The 26,247-nt window shown below is 40.3% G+C and overlaps 1 protein-coding gene and 1 long non-coding RNA gene across 2 annotated transcripts in view; one reads left to right on the top strand and one right to left on the bottom strand.

Annotated features, from left to right (window-relative positions):
- kat6a (lysine acetyltransferase 6A) overlaps nucleotides 1-18,905 on the bottom strand; it is a 52,724-nt gene extending 33,819 nt beyond the window's left edge. The window contains exons 1-2 of the mRNA XM_062961426.1: nucleotides 18,678-18,905; nucleotides 14,592-15,529 (exon numbers count right to left, since the gene is read on the bottom strand). Coding sequence (XP_062817496.1) covers nucleotides 14,592-15,194 — 603 coding nt within the window. The 5' untranslated portion in view covers nucleotides 15,195-15,529; nucleotides 18,678-18,905. The remainder of the gene's footprint in view (nucleotides 1-14,591; nucleotides 15,530-18,677) is intronic.
- Nucleotides 18,899-22,582, top strand: LOC134293548 (uncharacterized). The gene is made up of 2 exons (XR_010000503.1): nucleotides 18,899-19,024; nucleotides 20,531-22,582. It is a non-coding gene; the product is annotated as an uncharacterized LOC134293548 (long non-coding RNA).
- Nucleotides 22,583-26,247: the final 3,665 nt, after the last annotated feature.

The raw sequence follows: 26,247 nt of genomic DNA, 5'->3' as shown, positions 1-26,247 counted from the left end.
AAAGAAGAAAAATTAAATGCATACAACTAAAGAGCAGGAAAACAAAGGTAAGGAGGGGGAAGGGCAGCTCCACTTCCAACAGCAGAGTTTTGGCAGACACTCAACTCTCGCTGCTGTTTTCCTTGCAAGCACATCCATCTATGTAATGTCACCAGAGCTAGAGGGAAAGAAGGGAGGGGAGGACAAGGGGAGGGAAAGGGAAGAGTCAAGAGAGAAAGAGTGACTGTGTTTCAAAAGCTGCCAGTTTCTCAGCACATGCTGTTACTATACAAAGGATGTCTGGGAAGCCAACTTGCTTGACAGATTCAAAGACTAAACTGCTCCCACAGAGAAATGCAGAGCAAAGAACAATCTCTGGATAGGAAAGCTTTAGCACAAAATGCATACATACGCAACACAACACACACAGCCAGTGATTCTGTTCTGCAGACATATGGGCTCTTTTTTATCTCATTTTGTGGTCACACGTCTACAGTCAGAGGCTAGGATGCCAAATCCTGCTCTGAGAAATAAGGGCCCATGTTACAAGAATGTATTGCATTTATTCCTTTCTCTTCTCAATGGCTTGAGGTAAACAAAAACTGGGAAGGGGATAATAAAAGTTGAATAGCAAGTTTAGAAATAACATGTGCATGTGTACATATGCACATACACAGAGTAAGTTGCCTTGAGATAGATAACTTTGATTTCGTGAGAAAATCAAGTCCCAAAGTCAAGCTGTGATGGTACATAGTCATTTATGTCCGCCATCTTTACACTTGGATCTCATACTTCTTCTCTTGAGCCAGGGTGGAGTTTTAAGCCTCCAAACAACCCTGAGGTGGTGCAGTGCCCTCATGGCTAAGTAAGGGTATAAACCTGGATTGCCCACATCACAAAAATGTTCCAGATTCTCTGAGTTCGAAACCCTAGTATGCTGAACTAGGGAAACATACTAAAATTTTCACTTGACAATAAGATGGAACAAGAAAGAGAGTTAAAAGTACCACCCATATTCTACCAATAAGATTGTGAAAGACCCAAACCTAAGGGAGTCACAGGAACTTATGAACAAAAGTAAACTAGGCATATCTGCCAAACATATATTTAAGAGCATCAAGAACCATTTCCAACTCTTCTTTCCTTCTACTGGTTTACTAGTGCAGGTGTGAGAATAATAATTAACAGAGTGTTTCCCCACCAGGAAAAAAGATAATGCAAATAATAGATACCCGTAGCAAAGTCAATTAATGTAGACACCAGGAAAAAATAAGAGGCTATCTCACATTAACTGACCCCCACTCTTAAATGAGAAGCTAATGATCTTTAGAACCAGTATCTTTTTTAGACTTTCAACAACACGCCGAGTATCATAAATCCTGAAATGCTCTGACAATAGCTGAACTCCTTGACCAATTGTACCCTTGGAAACTGCAGAATCCTATTAACATGCAGAGATTTTAAGAACAGACGCTTGTTATCTCCTGCTGCAGGATACATAAAATTCCACTCAGTTTCTACATCAAGCCCACAGCTTGAGAAGGAGCTATGAAGTTCTCTCCTAGGACTACACTCAATCACAGTTTAAAGAGACCAAGACAGGATGCCACTTGGCTCAAGAAGCAGATCAATAAACTACTGCAGCCTCAAGGGTCAAACGTTTGCCTTTGTTTCTAGCCTGAGTCTAGCCAGCCACAGCAAATAGATTGTTTTTACCTGCTAAACTAATGAAATTTCTGTCATAGCCTTCTTTGCCCTGAAAGAATAAAAACAGATCACTGAAAGTACCCTGGATGTATAATAAGACTTAAAGGCATGCCCTCAAGTACCCTGGCTTCTTAACAGCTTCTAGAAGATGCTCAAAGCTCTAAAATAAGAAAGTAAGAGTTCCCAGTTAGGATGGTGTGGGTCTTCTGCTCTGCCTCAGCTTCTTCTCAAAGGCATAGTAAAATTCTGACCTTTATGTAAAACCCTTTTGGGTTTTTTTTATGTTTTCAAGATATTTTCAAGCTGTGAGTGGTAGAATTCATGGATACAGAATCCATGGGTATAGAGAGCTGACTCTACTGTATACAATTACCACTTCTGCATCGTTGATTTTTGTAAGAACGTCCCCTTTACTTTTACCCAAGTATCTTGGCTTTTCTGTAAATCTAAGGGCAGGTTCTGTGTTTATTTTATTTTATCTTATTTTGCTTTGCTTGTTTCATTATTTTGGTGTCTCCTGATCTATGCTTCTCACATTCCATATTTCTATATGTGTTGTGCAGTTTCGGACTTTCGTTTCACCTTTGAGCAAGTCAACAGTTGACATTCTTCCATCTTTAGTCTAGCTGTGTCATTATCCACAGTGCTATTTATATGTGTTCGCTAACCCAGCACCATAAGTTCCTTTCAACCTGAGAGTCTCATCTTCTGGTACCATTTTTTGTTTCATTTTGAATTGACCCGTCATTGTGATTTCACAGGAAAGATATTAAAAATAGTTATTGTGCTTCCTTCTATAGTACAAACAAATATTAGCTATGCTGCCGCTGCCACTGTTCTCTAAAAGATTCCTCCACTAGTGTCTCCCCTCCAACTGTTGCTGTTCAATCAATGTTTGTCCCACTGAATCTGGCTCCTTGGCAAAAGCCTCTCTGAACTGGGAGACCCTCCCAGCAGCACAGCTATCACCGACATAACCTCTTGTCTCACAGAAGGATGCAACCTCACCACAATGGAAAGATAGTGCTACGGTGGGTTGACACAGTGAGATAAAAAGGTTCAAGTTCTTCCGTAACTACAACTGCCAACCTTCTCCGTCCCATCTCTGGAGGTTGCTAAGAATATAAAACATAATATTTATCTGCCTAATTTGCATTGCTTACTCTTGAGGCCAACATAAACCTGCCTTTCAAGTAATTTGGGGTTATTGCGCTGTATCGCCTAGCAAGCTGCCAACTTTTGCCTATGGCTTCAAGAGGCAGATACTCACTAGATATGATTGCACAATGGTTGAAAACTAGCTCCTTGTTTTGGAAGCGTGTCTCTCACTTTATTGGAAAAAATAAATTTCAACTAAATTTTAATCCACCTAAAATGAAATCTTTTTGTCCAATAATTATGAAAGGCAACTGTATCGAGATCTGCACGGATTCTAAGCACCAAAACTTGCTCTGAAGGACCAAATTTATTATAACATATCATGATCACTTTGGTCTTCTGTTGCTGGGCCTATGATTTTCCAGAATCAGAAAGACTGTCAGACATACAGGCCTGAAGATACTTGAGCTTCATATTCACAAAACCAGCTCCTACTTCAGTGGTAGAGAGAGAAATAATTAATTGAGCAGGTGGACAAAGGGGCTGAATCGTGAGTTCTCTTATATGGTGATCAGATGAGTGCACTGTTCTAGATTTATTTTGCCACAAGGCTGACATCAGGATTTTGCAACACCAGCTCAGGCACAAAAGACATTGCAAATGAAGGCATGAAGCAAAGAACAGAAAGTTCTTAGCAGCTGCTGCACATCATTTTCCTGAATAGATCTTCCTGCTAGTTTCCCAAATAAGGGGGCAGTTTAAAGTCATGCCACACTAATCTCATTGAAGTAGCTCCCTTAGTCTTCTGGGTATCCTTAAAAGAAAAAAAAATCTCAATTTCAGAAAGTACAATTCCTGACTATTAGAAGTCTAGGATTGCAAAATGACATGTCTGTCTCCTTGCCACAAAAACAAAAAGTCAGGCAATGGAAAATGAATGTAAATGAAGTCTGAAAAGATTGAAAAATCTTGCACTTTAAACAAAAGAGGGCACAGGTGCCCTATCTCCACAAAGAAAATTATGGAGGAATCACCCTCTTCCACATCTACAACATTCGAGCACTTTGAACCCACATCTTGACAAAGGTTGCTCTTTTAGTATCAATAAATGTTTATTCGTTGAAAACCAAACATTTCAGATCCCTGCCTGACGATTGTTTTTAAAGGGCATGCGTTGAACAGAGGAAGGGCAATGATTCCTTGGTAATTTTAGCTCTGCCTGCTGACTCACTTGCCTATGAATCAAGCAAAGAGCTCCTTTAAACCTTTTGCCCCAACAATATTAGCAGAGGTTTCTGGCACATCACTTCAGTTACTTGCTTTCATTTTCTTGTGTCAGGATTCACACATGAGAGTAAGTTACCACAGTAAATAAAAACAGAACTATGGCATGCTTCAGCTATGGTTTATAGCAGAAGGATGAGGATTAAATGGTCTATGCCCGTCTCTTAACTTGAAAAGCTGAGGTACATAAAAAGTAGAGGCCAATAACCCTGCAGTTGAAGGCTATTCTGGGGTGCATGGGGAAAGTTAATTTAGGCACTAGTTATCAGTTCCTGATTTAGGACATGGTAACTTTGCGTCAAGGACACAGTCCATGTTTTGCTAAAGAAGTAGGATGCAGAATGTAAACTTAAAAAGCAGCAATTACCCCTACAGACCTTTTTCACTGCTATGCATTACTGCTACTGCCATCAAAATGGCACCAGACCTTTCACAATTACACACAAGTTGGTGCTCACTTTCTATTTGTTTAAATTCCACACTACAGTTTCAAGGGACAATTAATAGCAACATACACTATATACACATTTTATGTTATATATCTATTGAGGGCTACAACACACTGTGAAATTGTCAGGTTGATCTGACAACAGTTTTCAGAGTTTACTCTGACTGTAACACTGACTAATGCTATTAACATTTACAAGCGTTTCATGAACCAAACAAGAGGAGGAAAAAGTTGCTTATTTCTATAAAATGCAATCGGTTCATTGAACGTGTTCTATCACATAAAAACAAACATTTCCTAAGCAAAGTTATCGTTGATAATTACTCGGATTAAGTTTCCTTTTGGCAAGGACAGGGAAAAAACTAATTAAATGGACATTTTAAAGTGCCCCAAACAGCAACTGTACCACAAAGTGGGGAAGAGCTAACTGGCAAAGCACCAGGCTCAAACCCCAAGGATTCCCAGTTAAAAGGGGAATGACATTTGCCCAAGATCTTGGAAAGCTACTACCTATTAAAGTAGACTTTACTGGATCAATTACCTGGCTCAGTATTACATAGCTTAATTCCTCTAATATTTACTACCTACAATGGCATAAAGTAGGAGAATACCTGCTTAATTGTGAGTTAATATCTAGTTTACTTGTTAATTGTTTCCCATCATATATCTCCAGTTCATTCAAGCTCATGTCCACATGTCTATGCTCCAATTACTTGCCCCACAATTCTATGATAAGTATGCCTTATCCTGTTGGTGTAGCCCCAATTAAACATGCACACTATTTCCAGCAACAGAATGAAATCTAAACACGAGTCATCAGCTCAACAATGGGAGGTACTTAAGAAATGGCAGGCAAGAATTGTATTCCATGTCTCTGTGTACTTGGAAGATAAGTGAACCAAAAAAAAAAAAAGCACACAAAGAAAAAAAATCCAGAACCCATGTATGACAACAAGAATTAAAACAACTGGATATGCAACATTCCGCAGTCAGGCTGCGGAATGTTACTATAGAATATCTTGTGCAAAATATAAGGAATCTGAGAAATGTACTCATCTGCACAACTGGTGCATGTCTCAGAATATATAGAATCATGGAGTTGAAAGAGACAAAAACGACAATCCGATCCAACCTCTGCCATGCAGGAACACCCAATAAAAGCAATCCCCACAAATGGCCATTCAGCTAAAAAAAACTTCCAAAAGAGACTCCACTGGACTCCTTGGCAGCATATTCCACTGTGAACAGCCCTTTAAATTATATTGCAGTGTATTCTAAGATAGAATTTTAATTTCTTCTAGAATGAGAACAGGAAACATACGGTACATAGAAATAGAATCCTATCTATAATAGTTTTTAAAAGCTGTGGGCCTTGAAGCAGAATGGAATCATGCAACTCTCCAAAAGCGGTTGTATTGCAAGTCCTAGCAAATCACAGTCAGCATAACAACATTTGAGAAATACTGGAGTTTGACCTCCATCGTCACCTGGAGGGTTGCATGATTCCAATCCCTGCCTTAAAGGCTCAAACAGAAAGATCTGGACAGCAGTAATACAAGAGGAAGGCAGGCAACCCATACAACAGAGCCTACTAGTTCGGTCAATATTTGCTAGAAAGATTTAAAAATTCTAGCTGTCACAGCTGTGGAATAGAATTCATACTATTCATATTGCAAAGGCTTAGAAAAACCTAACTGCATCACAAGCAACCAAGTTGCCTTTTTGGGACTATGTCTGAGAAGAAACATTTTGATTAATGGAATTTTGTCTCACCAAGCTGAGTAGAAAATAACAGACAACTATTTTGATTTTATGGAGGGGGAAAAGAAAGTGGCTGTCCAACAGCTCTGTCCCTGGTGCTAGGTGTAGTTGTACCAATTCTTGGTGCTCGTTTCTACTGATGCCAGGGAAAATTACATTTGTTTCTTCTAAGCGATGTAAAGCGATCTTTTGAACCCATCTAAAGACCTATCTGTTCTGGCAGTCTACCCAGTTGGTTTAATCATGAATTTTAAACTCGTGTCCTGTGTTTTACTCTTTGCTCTGTGTATTTCATATTTTGTAGAAGTAGGTCTTAATATGTGTATTTTACAAAATGTTTTAGATGATTCTGTGTTTTAGCGATGTTGTAACTCGCTTCAATCCATTCTTATTGTTGTTGTTGTTGATGATGATTGTTAAGGTGGGTGTGTGAGTGGGTTTTTTTAAAGCTATGTTTATAATTTGTGTTTTGAATTATCATGATTTATTTGTTCCATTTTAAAGTACTAGCAGTGAAAGAGAGCAAGCTCATAAGTGCGGAGTTGAGAGGAGATACCTTATGATACAAGCTGTTTGTTCTTGTTTGCAGAGCCCAATAAATAAATCTACAAGAGAAACTAGCAAGTTCATCAATGTAACTCATTTCTTATATACTACAGTCTCTGCTAAAAGTAATAAGCACAAATGAGGATGATCCACACAAACCTTCAGAATGCAGACATCTATTAATATGACCAGTAATGTTTTTACAGCCAAGATGTATCTCATGGATTACAATTTTTGAAATTATCTTCTCCTTCTTTATCAACAGCTCTGTGGTGAGAAAACACTAGCCCCACAGTATATAAGGGTGAGTTCATTTGTGAACATCGTTGTGTTCAACTCCAACTGTTCAATCTCAATACAGTACATCAAACTATATTCAGCTCTTCCATGAACTACCATTTCTTCCTCCAAAATATCTCCACTACCAATGATTTCTGTGACTTTGCATCATAGTCCTGGGCCTTTCAGATCAAATGCCAATGCACTCACATTTTCTTTGTTTAAAATTCCACCCAGGCCGGACTGTCCTCCTGTTGCTTTGTTTCTTGTCACTATTTACCATTTGCCCAATATACTCAGTTATTAGGAACCATTTCAACTGTTCACAAATCCAGTGAAGCACATTCAGACTAATTTTCTGGCTCTGGGGTTTCCAGAGTTACGCACAGATGGTAGCCATCTGTTCAGAGCATGACTCTCTGTCAGAGAAACAAGCAGGAATACAGCAACTCCCCTAATCCTGCTCCAGCTGGGACAAGCCATGCTCACATGGTGAGGTTTCCCATCTCTTTATACGACACTGCCTGCCACAAACCATTCTGAAATCAGCTCCACTCAAAACAATTATTGTTGTCGTTACATGCATTTATATCTACTGATTCTATCCCAAAGGAGATTAAAAGTTTATAGTAAAATTCTATAAACATGTCAACTTTCTAAGATGTAGCTTCTGGTTCCCAAATTTGTTTCTAAAGCTTTTGCCACATGAAAATCAGCATAAATTTGTGCAAGAGCTTCAAGAAATTATCAACTGAGCAAACATTGGCCATGCTGGCTGGGGATGATGTGGGTTGCAGCCCAACAAGACTAGGGGGCACCAGATTGAAGTGGGTTGCATTATACTCATGCATCTTCAATGAGTAAGTCTTCAACCCCAGAATGCAGATATAATTTCAAGAACTTCATCTGGATTCAGTGTAAATGATAAATAGATGTCAATATTATCATTTTACTTATTACACAAAAGAGTATGTCTGTAGGACTACCTCTCCCAAAGGTGCCATGCAGATATTGAAGTGTTCTGGAAAGAACTGCCATAGAAATGAATAATCAGTATCACAATCGGAGCCCCCGATGGCACAGTGGGTTAAACCCTTGTGCAAGACTGATGATTTGAAGGTTGGATTGCTGACGTGAAGGTTGTTGGTTTTAATACAACCCGGGGAGAGCGCTGATGAGCTTCCTCTATCAGCTCCAGCACCATGCGGGAACATGAGAGAAGCTTCCCATAAGAATGGTAAAAACATCAAAACATCCGGGCGTCCCCTGGGCAACGTCCTTTCAGACAGCCAATTCTCTCACACCAGAAGCAACTTGCAGTTTCTCAAGTCGCTCCTGACACTGAAAAAAAAACAATTGGAAACCTACCTTTCACTCCTTTGAAAGTACTAGTACAATTGTAATGCAATACGCTAAATGCTCCAGAGGTAGATATAAGTGACTAAATATTTAAAATCCAATTTGATTTTTAAAATATACAAATTAATAAATTAGATGCATAACCCACGCAGTGCGACATTCCACTAAACAGCACTGTTATTTCCTTCCATGGGAACCTCTCACTTAGGAGCCTCCAAATCCACTTAGGGTGCATCTACAGTATGGAATTAAGGGAGTTTGACACTACTTTAACTGCTACAGCTCAATGCAACAGAAACCTGCAAGTTGAATTTTGGTGGGGCAACAGCACTCTTTGACAGAGACGGCTAAAGACTTTGTAAAACTATAATTCCCAGAATTCCATAGCATTGAGCCAGGGCAGTTAAACTGGTGCTAAACTGCATAAATTCTACATTGTATATGCATCCAAATACTTTCTTTGATCTGTTTTTCCTGGGGCTAAAAAGAGGAACAGAACAATATCTGTTTTGCTCCTTACTTTGGAAAGCTCAGAAAGTTTGCATGCATGGCCCTATATGTATCTGCTCAAAGCTGTTAAGTCCAATTGAGTTAAATATGCCTTATACTCAGATATGTGGATATACCACTGTAGCTTGTGGTATCAGTAAAGTTTCAGAAGATCTGTTATTGAATCATTTATATCACAGGCAATCCCTAGCATTATAAAATGCAGATATAAATAGCCTGTTTGCTTCCTCCCTCTGCTAAGTAGTATTAACGATGCTCCTTTTGGCAAGAGGAACCGCTGCGGTATTAAGAACTCATTACACAGAAACAGAAATTCTCTGAATTATGATATCTTCTGTGACCAAAGATCCCTCGGGCAGGATAATCTCTAGTTATGTTAATGTGGCTCTGACTGACCCATCCAAACAATCAGTAGAGTGGAAGGATTCTAAAGAAGATAGGTGTTTTTCAAGGTGAACAAAGACCAGTAATTTCTTTCAAAAAACCCTTTAAACTTGATATTGAAATCAGCTTAAGAACAATCAAGTTAAAAATACAGTTGTTCCTCCACATTTGCAGTTTTGACTTTTGCAGATTTGATTACTCACAGAATCTCTAGGTTCTACACTGTCTATGGCTAGCTTTGTCCAGTCATGATGGAGGACCAAGAGATTTCTAGAGAGAACTCCAAAATAGAGCAAGAAGTTTCTCCTTACATCTATGCCTTCAGAATGTTGTACAAATCTAATCCACCAGAAAAAAACAGGAACGTGTAACTAAAATATTTGTATTCATAGATCATAACAGAGATCCTGCATTTTGATCCTCCCTCCAGCACAGCAGGCAGAGATGAGCATGTTATGCAAGAGGCCAAAAAAAAGTGCTTCCTATCTTTTTGTACTCTTTTTTATTCTTCCTCCAAGATCAGATTCCCTAGGGCAAAGACTGCTCAGTTTCCAGCTGAAAGGAGATAATGGCTACAGGTAGACCAAAAGTAAACACAACACATCACTTACAAATAGCCAACTCCTTTGTCCTGAAAACAAGACAAGGACAGAAGGACAGTAAACATGATATGACATAAAACAAGCAGTAAGTGATACCAAAACTGACACGACATGACCAGAGACATTGTGAATCCATTGACTTCTGGTGTGCAATTGTCCAGGGACATGCTGGAGGCCTTAAAGGAGCACATCTCATCTTAAGGAACTGTTGATGGTTGTGTTTAAAATGGTGCTGTAAGGCAGAAATTTTACACAAGCTATGTACTACATTATACCTACGATAAGGGGGGGAGCCTCTAGAGGTGGTAACTGCAGAACCTCAAATGAAGGCTTCATGCACAATGCATTTTCAGACTCTGGATAGCTCCTCTTCTATCTGTGAAAATTAGGATTACGCTAAGTCTGCTTCCAGCAATTCTTCTTGAAGCAAGAAGAAATTTTCTTTAAAAACTATATGCAAAGCAAGACTAAGATGAGGGAGTCAGGAATACAGCCTGGTTGACATGTTGCATTGCCTTGCATTTAGCCACTATAGCTAAGATAATCATTAGGTATGAACTAGAAAAGTATGGATGTGTCTGTTCCTGTTTTTTTTCTGGTGGATTAGATTTGTACAAAATTCTGAAGGCATAGATGTAAGGAGAAACTTCTTGCTCTATTTTGGAGTTCTCCTGACAACTTAGGTTCTCAAAGGCTGCAAAAAATGAAGGTGCAGGAAGTATAGCCACCGCAGGAAACAATCCAATAACATACTGATATTTAAATGAATCTTTTAGATATTTTTACAAGCCATGATGTTTTCTATTAATTAAGTACCCAATGCATCTAAACCAGATTGTTTCAACGCCATTAATCAATTCAGACAACATGGGAAATTGTACTTAGCGGAAAACTTCCCTGTTTACCAACTCTCATAAAGAGGCTGTGAATGACCGTACATACTCCATTTTGTTAATTTGAGACATACACAATCAAATGCAGTTATTATGTCCAATCACTGTTTTGGGTCAGGCAAGTTCTTTAGTCCACAAATTATAGGAGCTGGACTTAGGACCTAGCACAGTGGGTCCCATCTGATCTTGGAAACTAAGCAGGGTCTGCCCTGGTTAGTACTTGGACGGCAGACTGCCAATGGATAGCAGGTGGTTCAAGGCAAATTCTCTCTGAACAAATAATGCCAAGAAAATATGTTCACCTTCATTTTGTCATACATTGAAAATTACTTGAAGGGACAACAACAAAGCCGCACATAGCAAAAAGAACTGCCATCTAGGAAAACATGAGTTCTTTAGAATGTCTCAATTCTAAATAATGCTTTTTTAAAGTCTCCAATGTTACAGAAGTCCTTCACTATGAGAAACAAAGCCAGGCCTACAGAATTTCTCCACACCATGAGCTTTCTTCAAGATGGATTCCGCTGAATATCATGGATTAAAAGCCTCATCAGTCCCAGTCAACATAGTCAGTGGGCATGCTTGATGAGACACAGGTTGGAAAAGACTAGTTAGTAAGGTATCTTTTTCCTGAGACATGTCTTAAACAAGAAAATATTTGTCCTTACAAGTTTTACCAAAGTACCACAATGTCTAATATCAATGAACTGAAAAGTTATCCAACAGTTAAAGCTAAAAGGACATCACAGTTTAAAAATAATATACACTTGTACCCCTGCCTGAATAAATTCATTTTAATGCTTCTGCAGGAGATCCCTCAGAATTCATAGAATCATAGAATCATAGAGTTGGAAGAGACCTCACGGGTCATCCAGTCCAATCCCCTGTAAGAAGCAGGAAAATCTCATTCAAAGCACCCTCGATTACACAATCCACTGTAATAAATCAAGAGCTATTAACTATATTAATGGCAGACAAACACATACACTCCAGTTCTGAACAAAAAAGCCTCAAAGTTCTTTTCATTTTGTTTTACTTCCAGCATAAACCACACCCTAATTGAGTGCCATGATGTTTTGATTTAATATTTCTAGAATGTACAGTATGTTCCTATTATTCTACTTTTAGAGTTTTACTTGCAATTATGCAAAATTGGTTCCTTGCAATTATAATTAAAAGTATACACTATTTCATGGCCAGCATTTGCTTTAACAGAATAGCTAGACTCTGTTGCTAGACTGAGGTGGGAATCCAGATGCCTATGCTTGTTAAAGTTGCATGGAGTTGCAACCCAGAAATAGCTGGAGGGCTGCATGTTCCCATCCACGAGTTAGATAAAAGTAAAAAATGGTTTCAATCTTGAAGGCTTGGAATGAAAACAAGATATGTCAGAGAAGGTCACTCATACTAATTACCCAAGCCTGTATTTAAACAGCCCCTTCTGTAACTCTGTTTGGTATCTGAAATGTTCATCAACACTGCAGAGATAAGCAGACACTCATGAAAAGGCTGCAGTTCTATTCCTACTGTGTGTGTTTAACACTGGTTCTTGTACTGAAAGGACTAGGAGCCACTACAAGACTGGAGTGTAAGTGCTTTACAAGACTGCTTTGCGGGAGTGTTTCTCAAGCAATGTGATGTAGCAGAATGGATTTTTCCTCAAGCGTCAGGGACTAGAACATTATGTGTGCCAGGAACTCACTGCAGTCCTAGTAGCCACTGACTTGCAAACTTGCATCAACTCGTGGATCACCACTTTGTGAAGACCTGGAAAGTCAGAGAGTGAGTTGTATGTCTGAGCATGAAGTTCAAAAATGAGTGGGAATGGATTGCTTGGTCCATGTTTTCTTAAGGGCTTGAATTTAGTTCAAGTTGTTTGTGTTGGGGGGACTGTTAGTGTCTCCAGATGCAACACACTTTCACTAGCTTTTCCTAGATTTCAATATGCATTTATCCTCTTCTAGCAACTTTTAGCTTTTAAGCAATACAATACTGCATCTAAACACCACAGGAAGTATATAGAAAATAAAGCTTATCAAGAACATATAAGCAAGTGGCACGGTGAGTTTAAGGTTTTACTGTTAACACTTATCTAACAGAGGCCTAATAGTAATGTAAAAGCTCTGCCAAATATTTCAAGGTTCAAGAAATTGAACTCTATAGAAGGGGTGCCACAGAGATTGAACATGATATATAGCTCCTTGATATTTTATTTTTTTCAGAAATGACTCTTCATTTTCTGTATTTTTTAAAAAATGAATATTCAACACTGATTTTCAAAAACGAACACACCAAAAAAGGAGAATTATCAACTGGGAACTATATAGAATTATTGTTATGAACTTTCAAAATACTTAAGCAGAGCAACACTATTCAATGTTTAAAATTCTGGAGAGGATTCACACAACACATATCTGTATAACTTAATTTACTAACCTTTCAATAACAAATTGCATCTACGCCTATCAGAGTTCTTAATGTTCACACTGCCACTGCCAAATAGTCAGGCCAATGTTATTCTTACTCAACAGAAGGTGATCTGAGGCCACGAGCCAACTACTTGTCATCTAACAAGCCAATGGCTTAGCAAGGACCTGAATGCAGGTTTTCAAGCTCTCTTCACTGGATAGGATACGTCACAGTTTGCATTGTCATAAATGATCTACTGGAATTACATTTGTTGTTGCTTAAATATCTCAAGATTTTTGATCAGCACCAACACTTAAGCTTCCTGCTGTTCCTACTACATTACACTCCGTATTAAAACTACCTCAAAGTATTAAGCACTTACTGTACACTTAGCAAGCAGAATCAATGGTACCTAAACAAATGGGGGAGGGGGGCATGCGTTGAAAAAAATTGTGGCACAACACTGAAAACATTTTGAACATTGCCACATACTTAGAAATTAAAGCCACATACGTATGAGTTTTTTCCTGCTTGCCAATACTGGCAGAAAAGTACAAACTCATTTTCATTCAACAATCAGGGGGGAATTCTGATTCCTTACTCCAGAAAATTTCAAACATCCAGAACTTATGTATTCTCATAAGCATTTCATAGCTTAGGAAAAGACAAACAAAATGTATTACTACACAAAACATGTGGAAATTCTAAGAGAAAGATGAACCCATTCTGACAAACAGGGCCAGATGGTGACTGTATATTCAGAAAATAAAATAATTACAAATGCATTATACCTGTGTCCTGTAGATTTCCCACAACTTAGTAATAAGTTGGTCCCAATTTAACATATGTCAGATGTTTTAAATATGCACACCTTTAAAGTAAGAATTCCTCCAACTCATGCTAAATTTATTCCCATTCTTTCACAGGGGATACTGTTTTTTTTTCAAGATTTGCTTTTCAAACAGGGTACAAACAACCAATGTTTAGAATAAATACCACATGCACCATAAAATACACAAGATACAGTATGTCCACACAGCTTTTAATTACACTACTTATAAGACCTATCAGCGTCTTAAGGAGTTTATTAAAATCCTATACATACTTTATAATCCTTATAAGTTGTCTGTAAAAGTATTATGTCACAGCACACATAGAAAAGTCTTGTCAAAAACTCAAGTGAAATCTGAACTGAGAAATTCCCATTCCACAGCTTACCCTCCTAGAAAGATGTCACAAATACTTTTACATGCAATATAATTTTTAAAAGTAATCTCAAGTCCTGAACCCAACTTTTGATAGCATTAGCAACAGTCGGTGAGCAAGTCTTACCTTATCTTTTTCATGTGGAAGGAGAGATACAGGAGGAAGACAAGAAAGAGACTCACAGCTCTCCTTTCCATCAGCATTTGTAGCTGTTTTCGTATTAAGCTGGTACAGAGGTCCATCTTTAAGGAGTCGACCATGGCCAACAGCACGCTTGACAGCCAAACGCAATTGCTGGTGAAAGGCAGAAGGAGCACTGTTTGCAAACAAAGCTGACACATCTTTCTGCCCTTTCAAAAAGCGCTCAATGTTCTTCAGTGATGAGCCACTGGACTCTGCCAAGCCGTCAACTGCTCGTTTAATCAGTTTATTCCAGTCCACGTTTGGTTTGCCATCCAACTTTCCATGATTCCGTGGTTTAGGAAGTGCTAGTCGCCCAGGGTTATCAGGATCCTTATAGGAATTAAGTCCTTTATTGGAAACTTTTAAGATGGTCCCATCTTTAACACTCAGTTCCAACTGCTCCAGAACAGTTTTGCGGTCCAAACCGTGGGACGAAGACACAGCATTGCATATCCTCTCTTCTGAAGGGCGTTGTTTCTGCTTCTTGACCTTTTTAATTGCCTCCAAAATCCACTCCGTGTACAGCGGGTTAGCGAGTTTTACCATGGTGAAAAATTCTGTCTATCCATAGAGTCGCTATCCCTTATCCCTATGCTGAAGGAGTTTCACACAGTAGGAAAACAAATTATCGGAGAATGGGGACCAGTTAACCATAGCATACACGTTTTTTGCCCCAAATTGCCCTTTCTTTTTCAAACATTAGTGTTTCACACTTTCCGTTTAAAAAAACACGTATCCTGGCAAGGGTTGGTTCATGTTTTCCAATAAATCCCAAAAACAGCCAGTAAATAGGTACAGAACATAAGTGAAAAGAATTCAATACATCTCACTCCAGATCTTGATGTTCAAATCAGACCCACAAGTGAATAGAAGGAATATACCTGCAATAAAAGAAAGAACAAAGTTATGTCACTTTTGAACAAATTCCACAGCTAACTTAGGACTCATTAAACTATCAGATATGGGGAACCGACAGGACCATCCCCCCCCCCCCCCAAAAGGAACTGCAGCTTGGCACTACATTTGTGCCCACTGACTACTGTTGTTTATTTTTTTCCTGGAAATTCACCAAGGAGTAGCAGCCAATGGCACAGACCAGCACTAGTCCATGGATCATGACCTTGAGTAGCTCTAGCGCATCACAGCGACACTGGCGGTATATCTGTATTGTTTTCAAAAAGCCCTGAAGCTGGATCAAATCAAAGACCATTTTTATCCAGCATGATGTTCCCACAGTGGCTGGCCAGAAATTTACAGGATATCCAAGAATATTTGGCTATGACTAAAACTGAAAGCAATTAAAGAGCTGGAATTTAAAAATAGACCTACTGGGATTTTCCAACACTGAACTTATGTCATCTACCTATCAAAAAGAATGCTAGCGTCTTGCAAAGGTACGTGAAATTTCTCCAAAGGAAAAGGAGAAAAACGTCAGCTCCTCAAGGGAGGGATATAAGAGCTTGTAAACAATTATTAAAAAAAGAACAGATAAGCCTGCCAATAATTTTGGGGAATTTCAGTATTCTGGAAAAGGGATGTGCAACTTGATGTCTTTTTATACATACAAACCAAAGCTAAATTTAACTGCAATGAGTTAAATACTGGAAGTCAAGGTGCCACTCTCTGTCTCAGCCATTCATGTAGATAATTTTAGAGTATTTCAGATTTCAATAATAAGTGTTTCTCAACTAAACATCTATAACCCAATGGTACTTTTATACACAACATTTTTTACCGTTTGGACATGAAACAAACTTTGTATACATTGAACTGACACGAAGCCAAGGTGCCACACTCTCAACCACCCAAGTGGGCAATTTGAGAGGATTTCAGATTTCAATATGCTCAAACTGACATATTGTTCCACTCATAACCCAAAAGTTATTTCACACACAATATATTTAGCAATTTTGTGAACTAAACAAAACTTTTTGTACACTGAGCTGTCAGAAAGCCAAGACAACCACTAGATCAGCTCCCCACATGGATAATTTTCAAGTATTTCAATGTACCAGAAAAAGACTCCCAGCTATTAGAACAGCCTTGGGTCCCTCCAGCCAGTGGATATTTTCTTGCCTACTCTTAGCCACTGGGAACTGCTAGCCAGTGGATGTTTCCAGCTATTGCAGTGTTTCCCAACCTGTGCTCCGTGGACCACCAGTGGTCCGCAAGAACTAAAATATGATCCAACGTAACTACTATGGATAATAACACAGCACAACCAAAATATTTTTTCCTTGGTGGTTTCATTTTTAGGCCTGTTCCTGGGGTTAGTTGGGGTGATGATTTAGAAATTGCACTGGATAGACCACATAAGCTCTAGATTATTAAATATGGTTTTCTGTGGGCGGGCTGATGGCAACTGCTGGATGGCGTATGTCCTTTGTCAGAAACTAGAGCTGATATGGTCTATCCAATGCAATTTTCTGAATCAGTACCCTAAATAACCAAACCAAATCTAAAGTTGACCAAAAACTGATTCGTAACCCTTTTGGTACTAATAATAGAGAGTGGTCCCTTGGTTAAAGTGGTCCCTGGTCAAAAAAAGGTTGGGAACCACTGGGATAAAGGATGTTCAACTCAACATCATTTGAAATTTAGAAACCATGTTTTTAATAATTTCGTGCATGAAAGAAAACTGACACTAAGCCAAGGTGCCACCCCCAGATAGCCATCTCAACTATAAATAATTCGGGGGGAGGGATCAGATTCAATATTATAGATAATACCTTAGGTATGGTTACACCAGGCACAGGCAAACTTCAGCCCTCCAGGTGTTTTGGAATTCAACTTCCCAGCTGTTAGGAATTGGGGGAGTTGGGGGTCCAAAACACCTGGAAGGCCGAAGTTTGTCCTGCCTGGGTTACACAGAAAGTCATTACACACACAATATATATTTAGTAATCCTGTTAAAACAGTGATTCTCAACCTGTGGGTCCCCAGATGTTTTGGCCTTCAACTCCCAGAAATCCTAACAAATGGTAAACTGGCTCAGATTGCTGGGAGTTGTAGGCCAAAACACTTGGGAACCCACAGGTTGAGAACCACTGTTAAACCCTTATGCCAGCTGAACTACTGACCTGAAGGTTGGCAGTTCGAATCAACGACACAGGCTGAGCTCCCATCTGTCAACCCTAGCTTCCCATGTGGGGATGTGAGAAAAACCTCCCAGCAGGATGGTAACACATCCTGGCGTTTCTTGGGCAACGTCTTTGTAGACGGTCAATTCTCTCACACCAGAAGCGGCTTGCAATATGTTCTCAATTAGCTTCTGACACATAAAAATCATGTGCAAGAAACAAACTTTGTGTACATTGAATTGCCAGAAAGTTGACTGGAGAAAGGCCGGGTATAATAATAATAATACTTTATTTATAACCTGCCCTATCTCCCCAAGGGGACCCCAAATAATTACTTTGAAGTATTTCAATATACAATATACCAGTAGGCTGTTAGGAATTGTGGGAGTTGAAGTCCAAAACACCGGACGGGAAGGCCGAAGTAGACCCATGCCTAGGATAAAAGATGTTCTGCTTGTATTATATCTACAACCCAACGTCCTTGGTGTGGATAAATCTGGAGGATTTCACTCTTCTGGTCCAGCTTGACATCTTACTATTTATGATTGGGATGAACCAAAGGGGTTTTTAACCGCGATGGGTCAAAGAATGGGATCCAAGGGGCCGCTCTCTTCGGAAAGGAGGCGTTATGTAAGGCGGCGGCTTCCCTCCAGGCCTCGGGGCCCGCCTTGCCAAGCGAGGCCTAGCCGCCCCAGGCCTCTCTGCCCTCCGCGGCCTTGCCTGCTTGAAGAAGCCGCGGCCTGGCGTGGAGATCCCCCCCTTCCCCCGGAAGGCCTTCTCGGCGGGCTGAGGCCTGCACCTGCCGCGGAAGGGGCCCAGGCCTGGCGGAATAGGCCGCGGGGCCTGACGTGAGGGAGCCCAGCCCGCCGTTGGGCCTTGCTTGCTTCTCTCCCTTCCCCGTCCCTCCCTTCTTCCCTTTCCCTGTCGCCGTTCGGCTTCCCGCACTCACCGGGTTCCTAGTTGAGGCGGAGCCCAGACGGCGGCGAAGACCCAAACTGACACGGCGGCCATCTTGGCGGGTCCCGAGCGCCGCGGAGGGAGGAGAGGCGCCTGGCAGCGGAACAGCCCCCCTCGCGCTCCCTCTCGCGCGCTCTCTTCCTCGCGCGCGCGCGCACACACACCAAGGAGACACAGAGGGAAGCAGGGGGAGGGGTGTGGGAACAGCCTGCCTGAGCGAGGGAAGCGGGCGGCGGGAGGAGGAGGAGGGAGGAGAGGCCCAGCTGAGGGAACAGCCCCAGGTCTAGCTCTATCTGGGGAAGGATGTGTGCCTGCTGGTGCGCCTGCGCGGCTTTGGTGGTAATTATGGCCAAACGTAGAGAGAGAGAGAGAGGGAGGGGAGGGGGGAAAGCAGAGGGAGGGAAGCAGGCTCACGCGCACGCGCGAGGCGCGGCCCCAAAAGCAGCCCAGCCAAACCGGGGCTTGATGCGCACTTCGGATTGGGAGGCAGTTAAAAGCCTCTCAGGGCCCTTCCAGACAGGCCCTGATCCCCAGACAGGAAGCAGCCAGACCTTGAAGCTGCAAGGCCATTCAGTGCTCATCAAGGTGGCCAGTTGCTCAACATTTGTTTGTTTGTTTGTTTATTTAATACATTTATATCCCACCCTTCTCACCCCAAAGGGGACTCAGAGCGGCTTACAAATTAAATTTACATACAATATATTATTAGCATACCAAATTACCAAATTGTACTATATCTATATACAGTAGAGTCTCACTTATCCAAGCCTCTGGATAATCCAAGCCATTTTTGTAGTCAAATATTTTCAATATATCATGATATTTTGGTGCTAAATTCGTAAATACAGTAATTACAACATAACATTACTGCGTATTGAACTACTTTTTCTGTCAAATTCGTTGTAAAACATGATGTTTTGGTGCTTAATTTGTAAAATCATAACCTAATTTGATGTTGAATAGGCTTTTCCTTAATCCCTCCTTATTATCCAAGATATTCGCTTATCCAAGCTTCTGCCGGCCAATTTAGCTTGGATATGTGAGACTCTACTGTATTGTAATATTATTATAAATATTACATGTAATATATAATTAATATTATTATATTCTATTGTTAGTATTATATTGCATTACAAAATAATATTATTATATTATTATAATAATATTAATATTAAAATAATATTATAATAATACAGTAGAGTCTAACTTATCCGAGCTAAACAGGCCGGCAGAAGCTTGGATAAGCTAGGCTTGGATAAGCAAGACTCTACTGTATATTGTATTACAAAATAATATTACAATATTATAATATTAACATTAAAATAATATTATAATATTATAATAATATTACCATTACAATAATAATATAATAATAATATAATAATAATAACATTAACATAATATAATAATATAATAATATTAACATTCCACAGTTATTTAAAAAAACCACTTGCGTTGTGAGGTCGGTTGGAAACAATCAGGGCCAGCTAATCCCCTCCCAACAAAGGATTCCCCCAGGCAGGAAGCAGCCTGGTGAACTATAAATCCCAGTCCCTACAACCCATGGTGAAGTCTCCCCAAACCTCTCCAGTATGTTCGGTTGCTTCTTGGCAGAATGGGGTTGGACTGGATGCCCCATGAAGTCTCTCCCAACTCTAGGATTCTATGATTCTAATCCACTTCAAAGCAGATAATGTGGATTATGTGTTTTGAACATCTAGATCAGGGGTCCCCAAACTTTTTAAACAGGGGTCCAGTTCACGATCCTTTAGATCATTGGAGGGCCGGACTATAGTTGGCCACCAAGCAATAATAATTATTATTATTATTATTATGCCATCCCAGGTGACAGTCGCATTGATGAAAAACAACAGGAAAAACTCAGCCGCTATCAGGACCTCAAGATTGAACTTCAAAGACTCTGGCAGAAACCAGTGCAGGTGGTCCCGGTGGTGATGGGCACATTGGGTGCCGTGCCAAAAGATCTCAGCCAGCATTTGGAAACAATAGACATTGACAAAATTACGATCTGCCAACTGCAAAAGGCCACCCTGCTGGGATCTGCACGCATCATCCGAAAATACATCACACAGTCCTAGACACTTGGGAAGTGTTCGACTTGTGGTTTTGTGAAACGAAATCCAGCATGTCTATCTTGTTTGCTGTGTCATACAACATCGTTGTGTCAATAATAATAATAATAATAAAGAGGGTTGGAAGAAACCCTTTGGGCCATTGAGTCCAACCCTCTTCTGCCTTTTTGCACCAAAAGCACAAGCAAAGCACCCCTGACAGATGGCCTCTCCGCCTCAATAATAATAATAATAATAATAAAAGAGAAGAGGAGAACCCTTGGGTCATTTAGCCCAACCCCCTTCTGCCTTTGTGCTGTGGGGGCCGGATAAATGGCTTCGATGGGCCACATGTGGCCCCCGGGCCTTAGTTTGGGGACCCCTGATCTAGATTATATAACAGTGTTGAAGGGGGCTCAGATACAGCTTTATTTGAATTCTGGTTTATCATTCAGTTTATATCATTTTTATGGGAATCTGCCTTGCAGCACCAAAAACAGACGCTTTCTTTCCTGGCTTTTTGAGAGCCTTGCTTCGATAGCTGCCAGCTGGTCTGAGATCCTGCCATTTCTAAAATCCCAGGACTTGTCTCTGGGTTCAAAGGCCGCCCTGCCGCCCTCCTTTGGAACCACACTCTTCTCATGGCAGATGTCACAACTCTGCTGGCAATGTGCAGACTGTGCTGCTCACCGCCACCCACGGCTGAAACTTAATTATAACTTCTCCCACTGTTTGAAAAAGGTTGCATATTACACATAAGTCTAGAAACTTTGGTCAGAAAATGGATAATCTGGATGTAGAAACTGGATTAGATGGTAATGTAGATCCATCCGGCCCAAATCAATTTGAATCCAACGCTCTTAAACACCCCCAAGCCTTGTAATCTATAATCTATCTATACACATAGTGAAAATATGTATGTAAGTGTGTGGCTGGAGTGTCCACTTACACAGACAAGCTCCCACTTCAACAAACAGCTATAGCTCCCACTACTCAGAGACACCAATGGCCCTCCTTCCAATGACATTGCAGGTTATAGTGAATGCCGTAAACAAATCCAAGAGCCCTGACAACGTCCTCCACAAACACCATACTGCCCACCACCCAAGTGAAGACTTTCATATGGAGACAGTTTCATCCTAGAGTTTCTGTTTTTCCTCCACCACAGACATCCCAGTGTTTCTGATTCTTTCCATTGGTGTGTAATTTGCATGACCTCACCCACTGCCTCTCCCTTAACCCTTTCCTATTCTTTTCTATGGCACAGAGCAAACAGAGGAATTGATTCACAACTGAACATACTAGAGGTTTGGGGAGAATTCACCATGATTTATACGAGTTGTAGGAACTGGGATGTATAGTTCACCTGCAATCTAAGAGCAGTCTGAACTCCACCAACGATGGACCTGGAACTAACTTGGCACACAGAACCCACATGACCAACAAAAAATGCTGGAGGTCTTTGGCGGGATTCAAAGGAGTTGAAGTTCACCTACATCCAATGATGGATCTGGACCAAACTTGGCACACAGAACCCCCATGACTAATTCAACCTACTGGAGAGGTTTGAGGGGACTGGCTTACCATAGTGGGAGTTGTAGTTTACCCTACAGCCGGAGAGCACACTCAACCCCACCCATGATACATCTAGAGCAGATTTGCCCAAGATCACAAACTTTAAATATTGATGGAGTTTTTCAGGGTTAACCTGGCATCATGTCAGTTGAAGTTCACCCACAACCTTATGCATTCTGTACAATTAAAAAATGACTTTTTCAAATAACCAGGGCAATGCCGGGTACTCATAATAAAAGTTTGTATTTTACTTGTTCTACATATATATAATTTGTCATCTGTAAACATTCCAGTGTGTGGTTGCAGCTGTCATTTTGTGGGATTGAATGCGATCATTTATCATCCATTCTACCTAAAAGCCTTCTCTTGCCTTTCCTTTTTCCCTCTCTTATAATTCACAGGACTCAATTGGATGGAACCATAGCAGCAAAGGTGGTGTCAAAGTGCTGTAATCCTGTAGTGCAGATATTTACCTGTATATTTGCAGAACCCTGAGAAAGAAGTAGGTTTGCCAACCTCCAAGAGAAGAACTAAGCTCCAGGAGAAGAACCAGCTGGGAAATGTGAAATTTATTGGCTCTTTAACACCAACTCTCATTTAATTAACTAATAATTTAGCAACCTAATTGTGGAATTAAATTAATGTTGACATTCCAGACTCAATCAATCAAATTAAAAGTCAATTTAATTAAGCTGCCCCTTTTCTTTGGAAAAAAAATCCTAACTTAATCTATTTGAATTAATTCATTCGGATCCCCAGAAGTGACAGAAGAGTTACAGAGGTTTCTCCTAACAGCCAAAATGATCAGTGCCTATAAGCTGAAGCCACTGACTGTTGCTGGGAAAATCCATGCTTCGTTCCAGTTATTGCAAGGATTGCAACAGCTTGCTGGGCTTTAGCACAGCAGGTTAAACCACCAGCTGCAGTAAATCTTATTAATCAAAAGGTCAACAGTTCGAAGTCCGGGTCAGGGTGAGCTCCTGGCCTTTAGCCCAGCTTCCGCCTACCTAGTGGTTCGAAAACAAAATATGAGTAGATAAATAGGTACTGCTTAAAAGCGAGGAGGTATTTTAAGGCATTCATAAGGAAATGCCAGAAAAAATGCCAGCAATTCAATCAAGGAGGAAGTTTACAAACAAAGCTCTTCAGCAGGGAAATGGAACATCAGCACCACCCAAGGCAGGAACTGAGCACGAGCCTCCAAGATGTCAAAGATAGGAAATGCCTATATAAATACCTCTATCTATGTACAATCATCTGTCTTGTCAGTATATAAATGGCATTGCATGTTTGCTGCATATGTATGTTCTGAGATCTGCCCTGAGTCCTCTTTGGAGTGAGAAGGGTGGAATACAAATACTGCAAATAAATAAGTAATAAAATGAGAGAGAACTGGGGAGTTTTATGTGAGCCAACAGATGATGCAATCAATATATCTGTGCTAAGCAAAAGGCCTGGCTTTCAAGCCTTCCAAGTCGCACACTTGCAATCTGTAAATTTCAGGTATCTCTTCCAGAAGCTGTGGCTTCCTTTATTCTCATATAATTGCCTGATAGATCAGAAAAATATAATTTCTCCACAGTTTGGGCCCTCCCTGCTTAATTCCAACAGAGACTAGAAAATTTACTTTTTCAAACTCTTGACTCTTCTAAACTGGCCTCAAGACCCTTAATTTTCCATGTTCCCTTCAACACGGTAACACCACTATGTTGACATCTTCCTCTATTCTTTTGCATTCAATCTGGCTTGTGTCCTGATTTGGCCTTTGGTGTAGCGTAGTGCACCGAGCTCCGGACCAACGATCTTATCAGATACTGAAATCCCTCAACAATATAGCCATGGGGACCCAAAGAAGGACATTGCCCCCAAATAAGAATCCTGAACACAGATACCAATGCCACTGATATTTTCTTTCGACCCCCCAAATTTCTTGCATTTCAGACAGTGAGTCATTGCAAAGCATTCACACGTATGATTCTTGTATTTTGTTGAATGTGTTGCCTGCCCCTTTATTTTGAATGCCTAGAGTTTATTTCTCAATGCTCAACGCTTTAACTTATTGCAGTCCTACAGATTGAGGGACTATAGAAGATATTAATTTGTGGGGGAAATGCTGTCATGTCGCCCCCAGAAGCTACACTCCTATATGGCACCAACTCTCTTCTAGTGGAATGAATGACGTTCTTGTTAGTGACAGCCATAATATAATACAAAGGGCAAACCCAGAAGGAAAATTTATCATTAAGTTAGCAGCTATATCATACAGGGGTATTAATAGCAAACAGATGGAAATATTTGCCTGGTGAACTGTTGCTAGTGAGCCCACACAAATGAAATGGTGGCTAATATTGAGATAGATAATGATATTTCTCCTTTTGTTAAGATGCCTATATCTAGTGCAAATCAGAATAGATGCAACTAAATGTCATATATTACTGTTACAATAATCTCTTCTGCACAAAGCTCAATAATGCCGCCTCCTTTTGCATTTTGGTAACCCGCCATGGGGTACTCGGTGGACCATAGAAGGAGAAGGTGCTTTTGTTTTGGCATGGCTGAAGAATCCCCCTCGATTCCCGGACTTGAGCAGACGCTTTGCTTCGTGCCATCTGTCAGTGCAGCATAGCAAGAGTTAACCTCCATGGCAGGCTCCAACTTCAGGACACCAGCTGGTTTTGCCCGGGATTCACAATACCCCTGGGATCTCTTAACTGCCTCATAAACCTGGACTTAGTGGATGCAGTGTGTTGCATCATTAGCATTTTGGGGATGTGCGGCTGTAGGCACACAAAAGGGGAAATGGATTTTTCATCCCCCATTTTGTCCCCAGACCTGGGCAACCCAACATGTCTCCTTAACTCAGAGCTAAAAGGGATGCAGCCCATGTTTTGCAGGCAGGAGGCCCCAGGTTGAATCCTTATTATCTTTAGTGAGGTCACCAAGCTCAAAGAGCTGATGCCAGCCACTGTATATATTGTGATAAGGACCAAGGATGGAGAACTTATGACTCTTGTGTGAATTCTGCCTATGTTTTCTAGCGGTGTTGGATGAAGGAACCAACAGGGATCAAATAAATAGGGTTCCAACTTCCCCATCTCTCATGAAAACCTATTATTCTCAAACTTCAGTTCTCCAGATCTTTTGAACTTTATTTATATAAGCTGGTAACAAGGGATTTGGTTGACTGAAGACTCCCCTCTTTATCCAACAAGATTGAGAGGACAATATTTCAAAATATTTGTGTACATCGTTTTAAAGTGGTTTTTACTGATGCTGAGTTTAATATAGTTATACAGTGTTCCCTGACTTATCGTGGGGGTTAGGTTCCAGGACCACTCACAATAAGTGAAACTCCGCAAAGTAGGGACGCTATATTTATTTTAATATTTATACATTATTTTAGTAGTTATACACTATTTTAAGTCTTTATCAACCAATCGTGTGTTGATAAATCACCTTCTTCTCCTCCCATTGCTGCTTGGGCTCCTTTTCTCTCCCTTCGGCTTCTCCTTCCTCCCTTCCTTAGGCTGTAAATTGTAATTTTTTATGATTTATAATCGTATTTTAGAGTTTATTGAAAAACTGCGAAACAGCGAATTGGTGAAAAGTGAAGCGCAAAGTAGTGAGGGAACACTGTACTTACTAATATAATATAGTTATAATAATAATATAATATAGTTATAATATAGTTACCCGTGATATTTAATTCTGTTTTAATGTTTATATATTTGTAGATTTTAAATTGAACTAAAATGCTTATAATGTAAGCTGCTTTGAGACTCCTTGTGGAGAGAAAAAGCGGGATATAAATATAATACTACAATACACACACTTCGGTCTTCTGGGGGGCGTCTGCTCTAACCAGCCAGAACCTGACTGGCAACCACCAACCAGAGGACCTTTTCATTGGCCGCC

This window comes from Anolis carolinensis, unplaced genomic scaffold (assembly GCF_035594765.1).
Source record: "Anolis carolinensis isolate JA03-04 unplaced genomic scaffold, rAnoCar3.1.pri scaffold_8, whole genome shotgun sequence".
NCBI classification, from domain to species: domain Eukaryota; kingdom Metazoa; phylum Chordata; class Lepidosauria; order Squamata; family Dactyloidae; genus Anolis; species Anolis carolinensis.
This window is presented reverse-complemented; position numbering and strand designations above follow the sequence as displayed.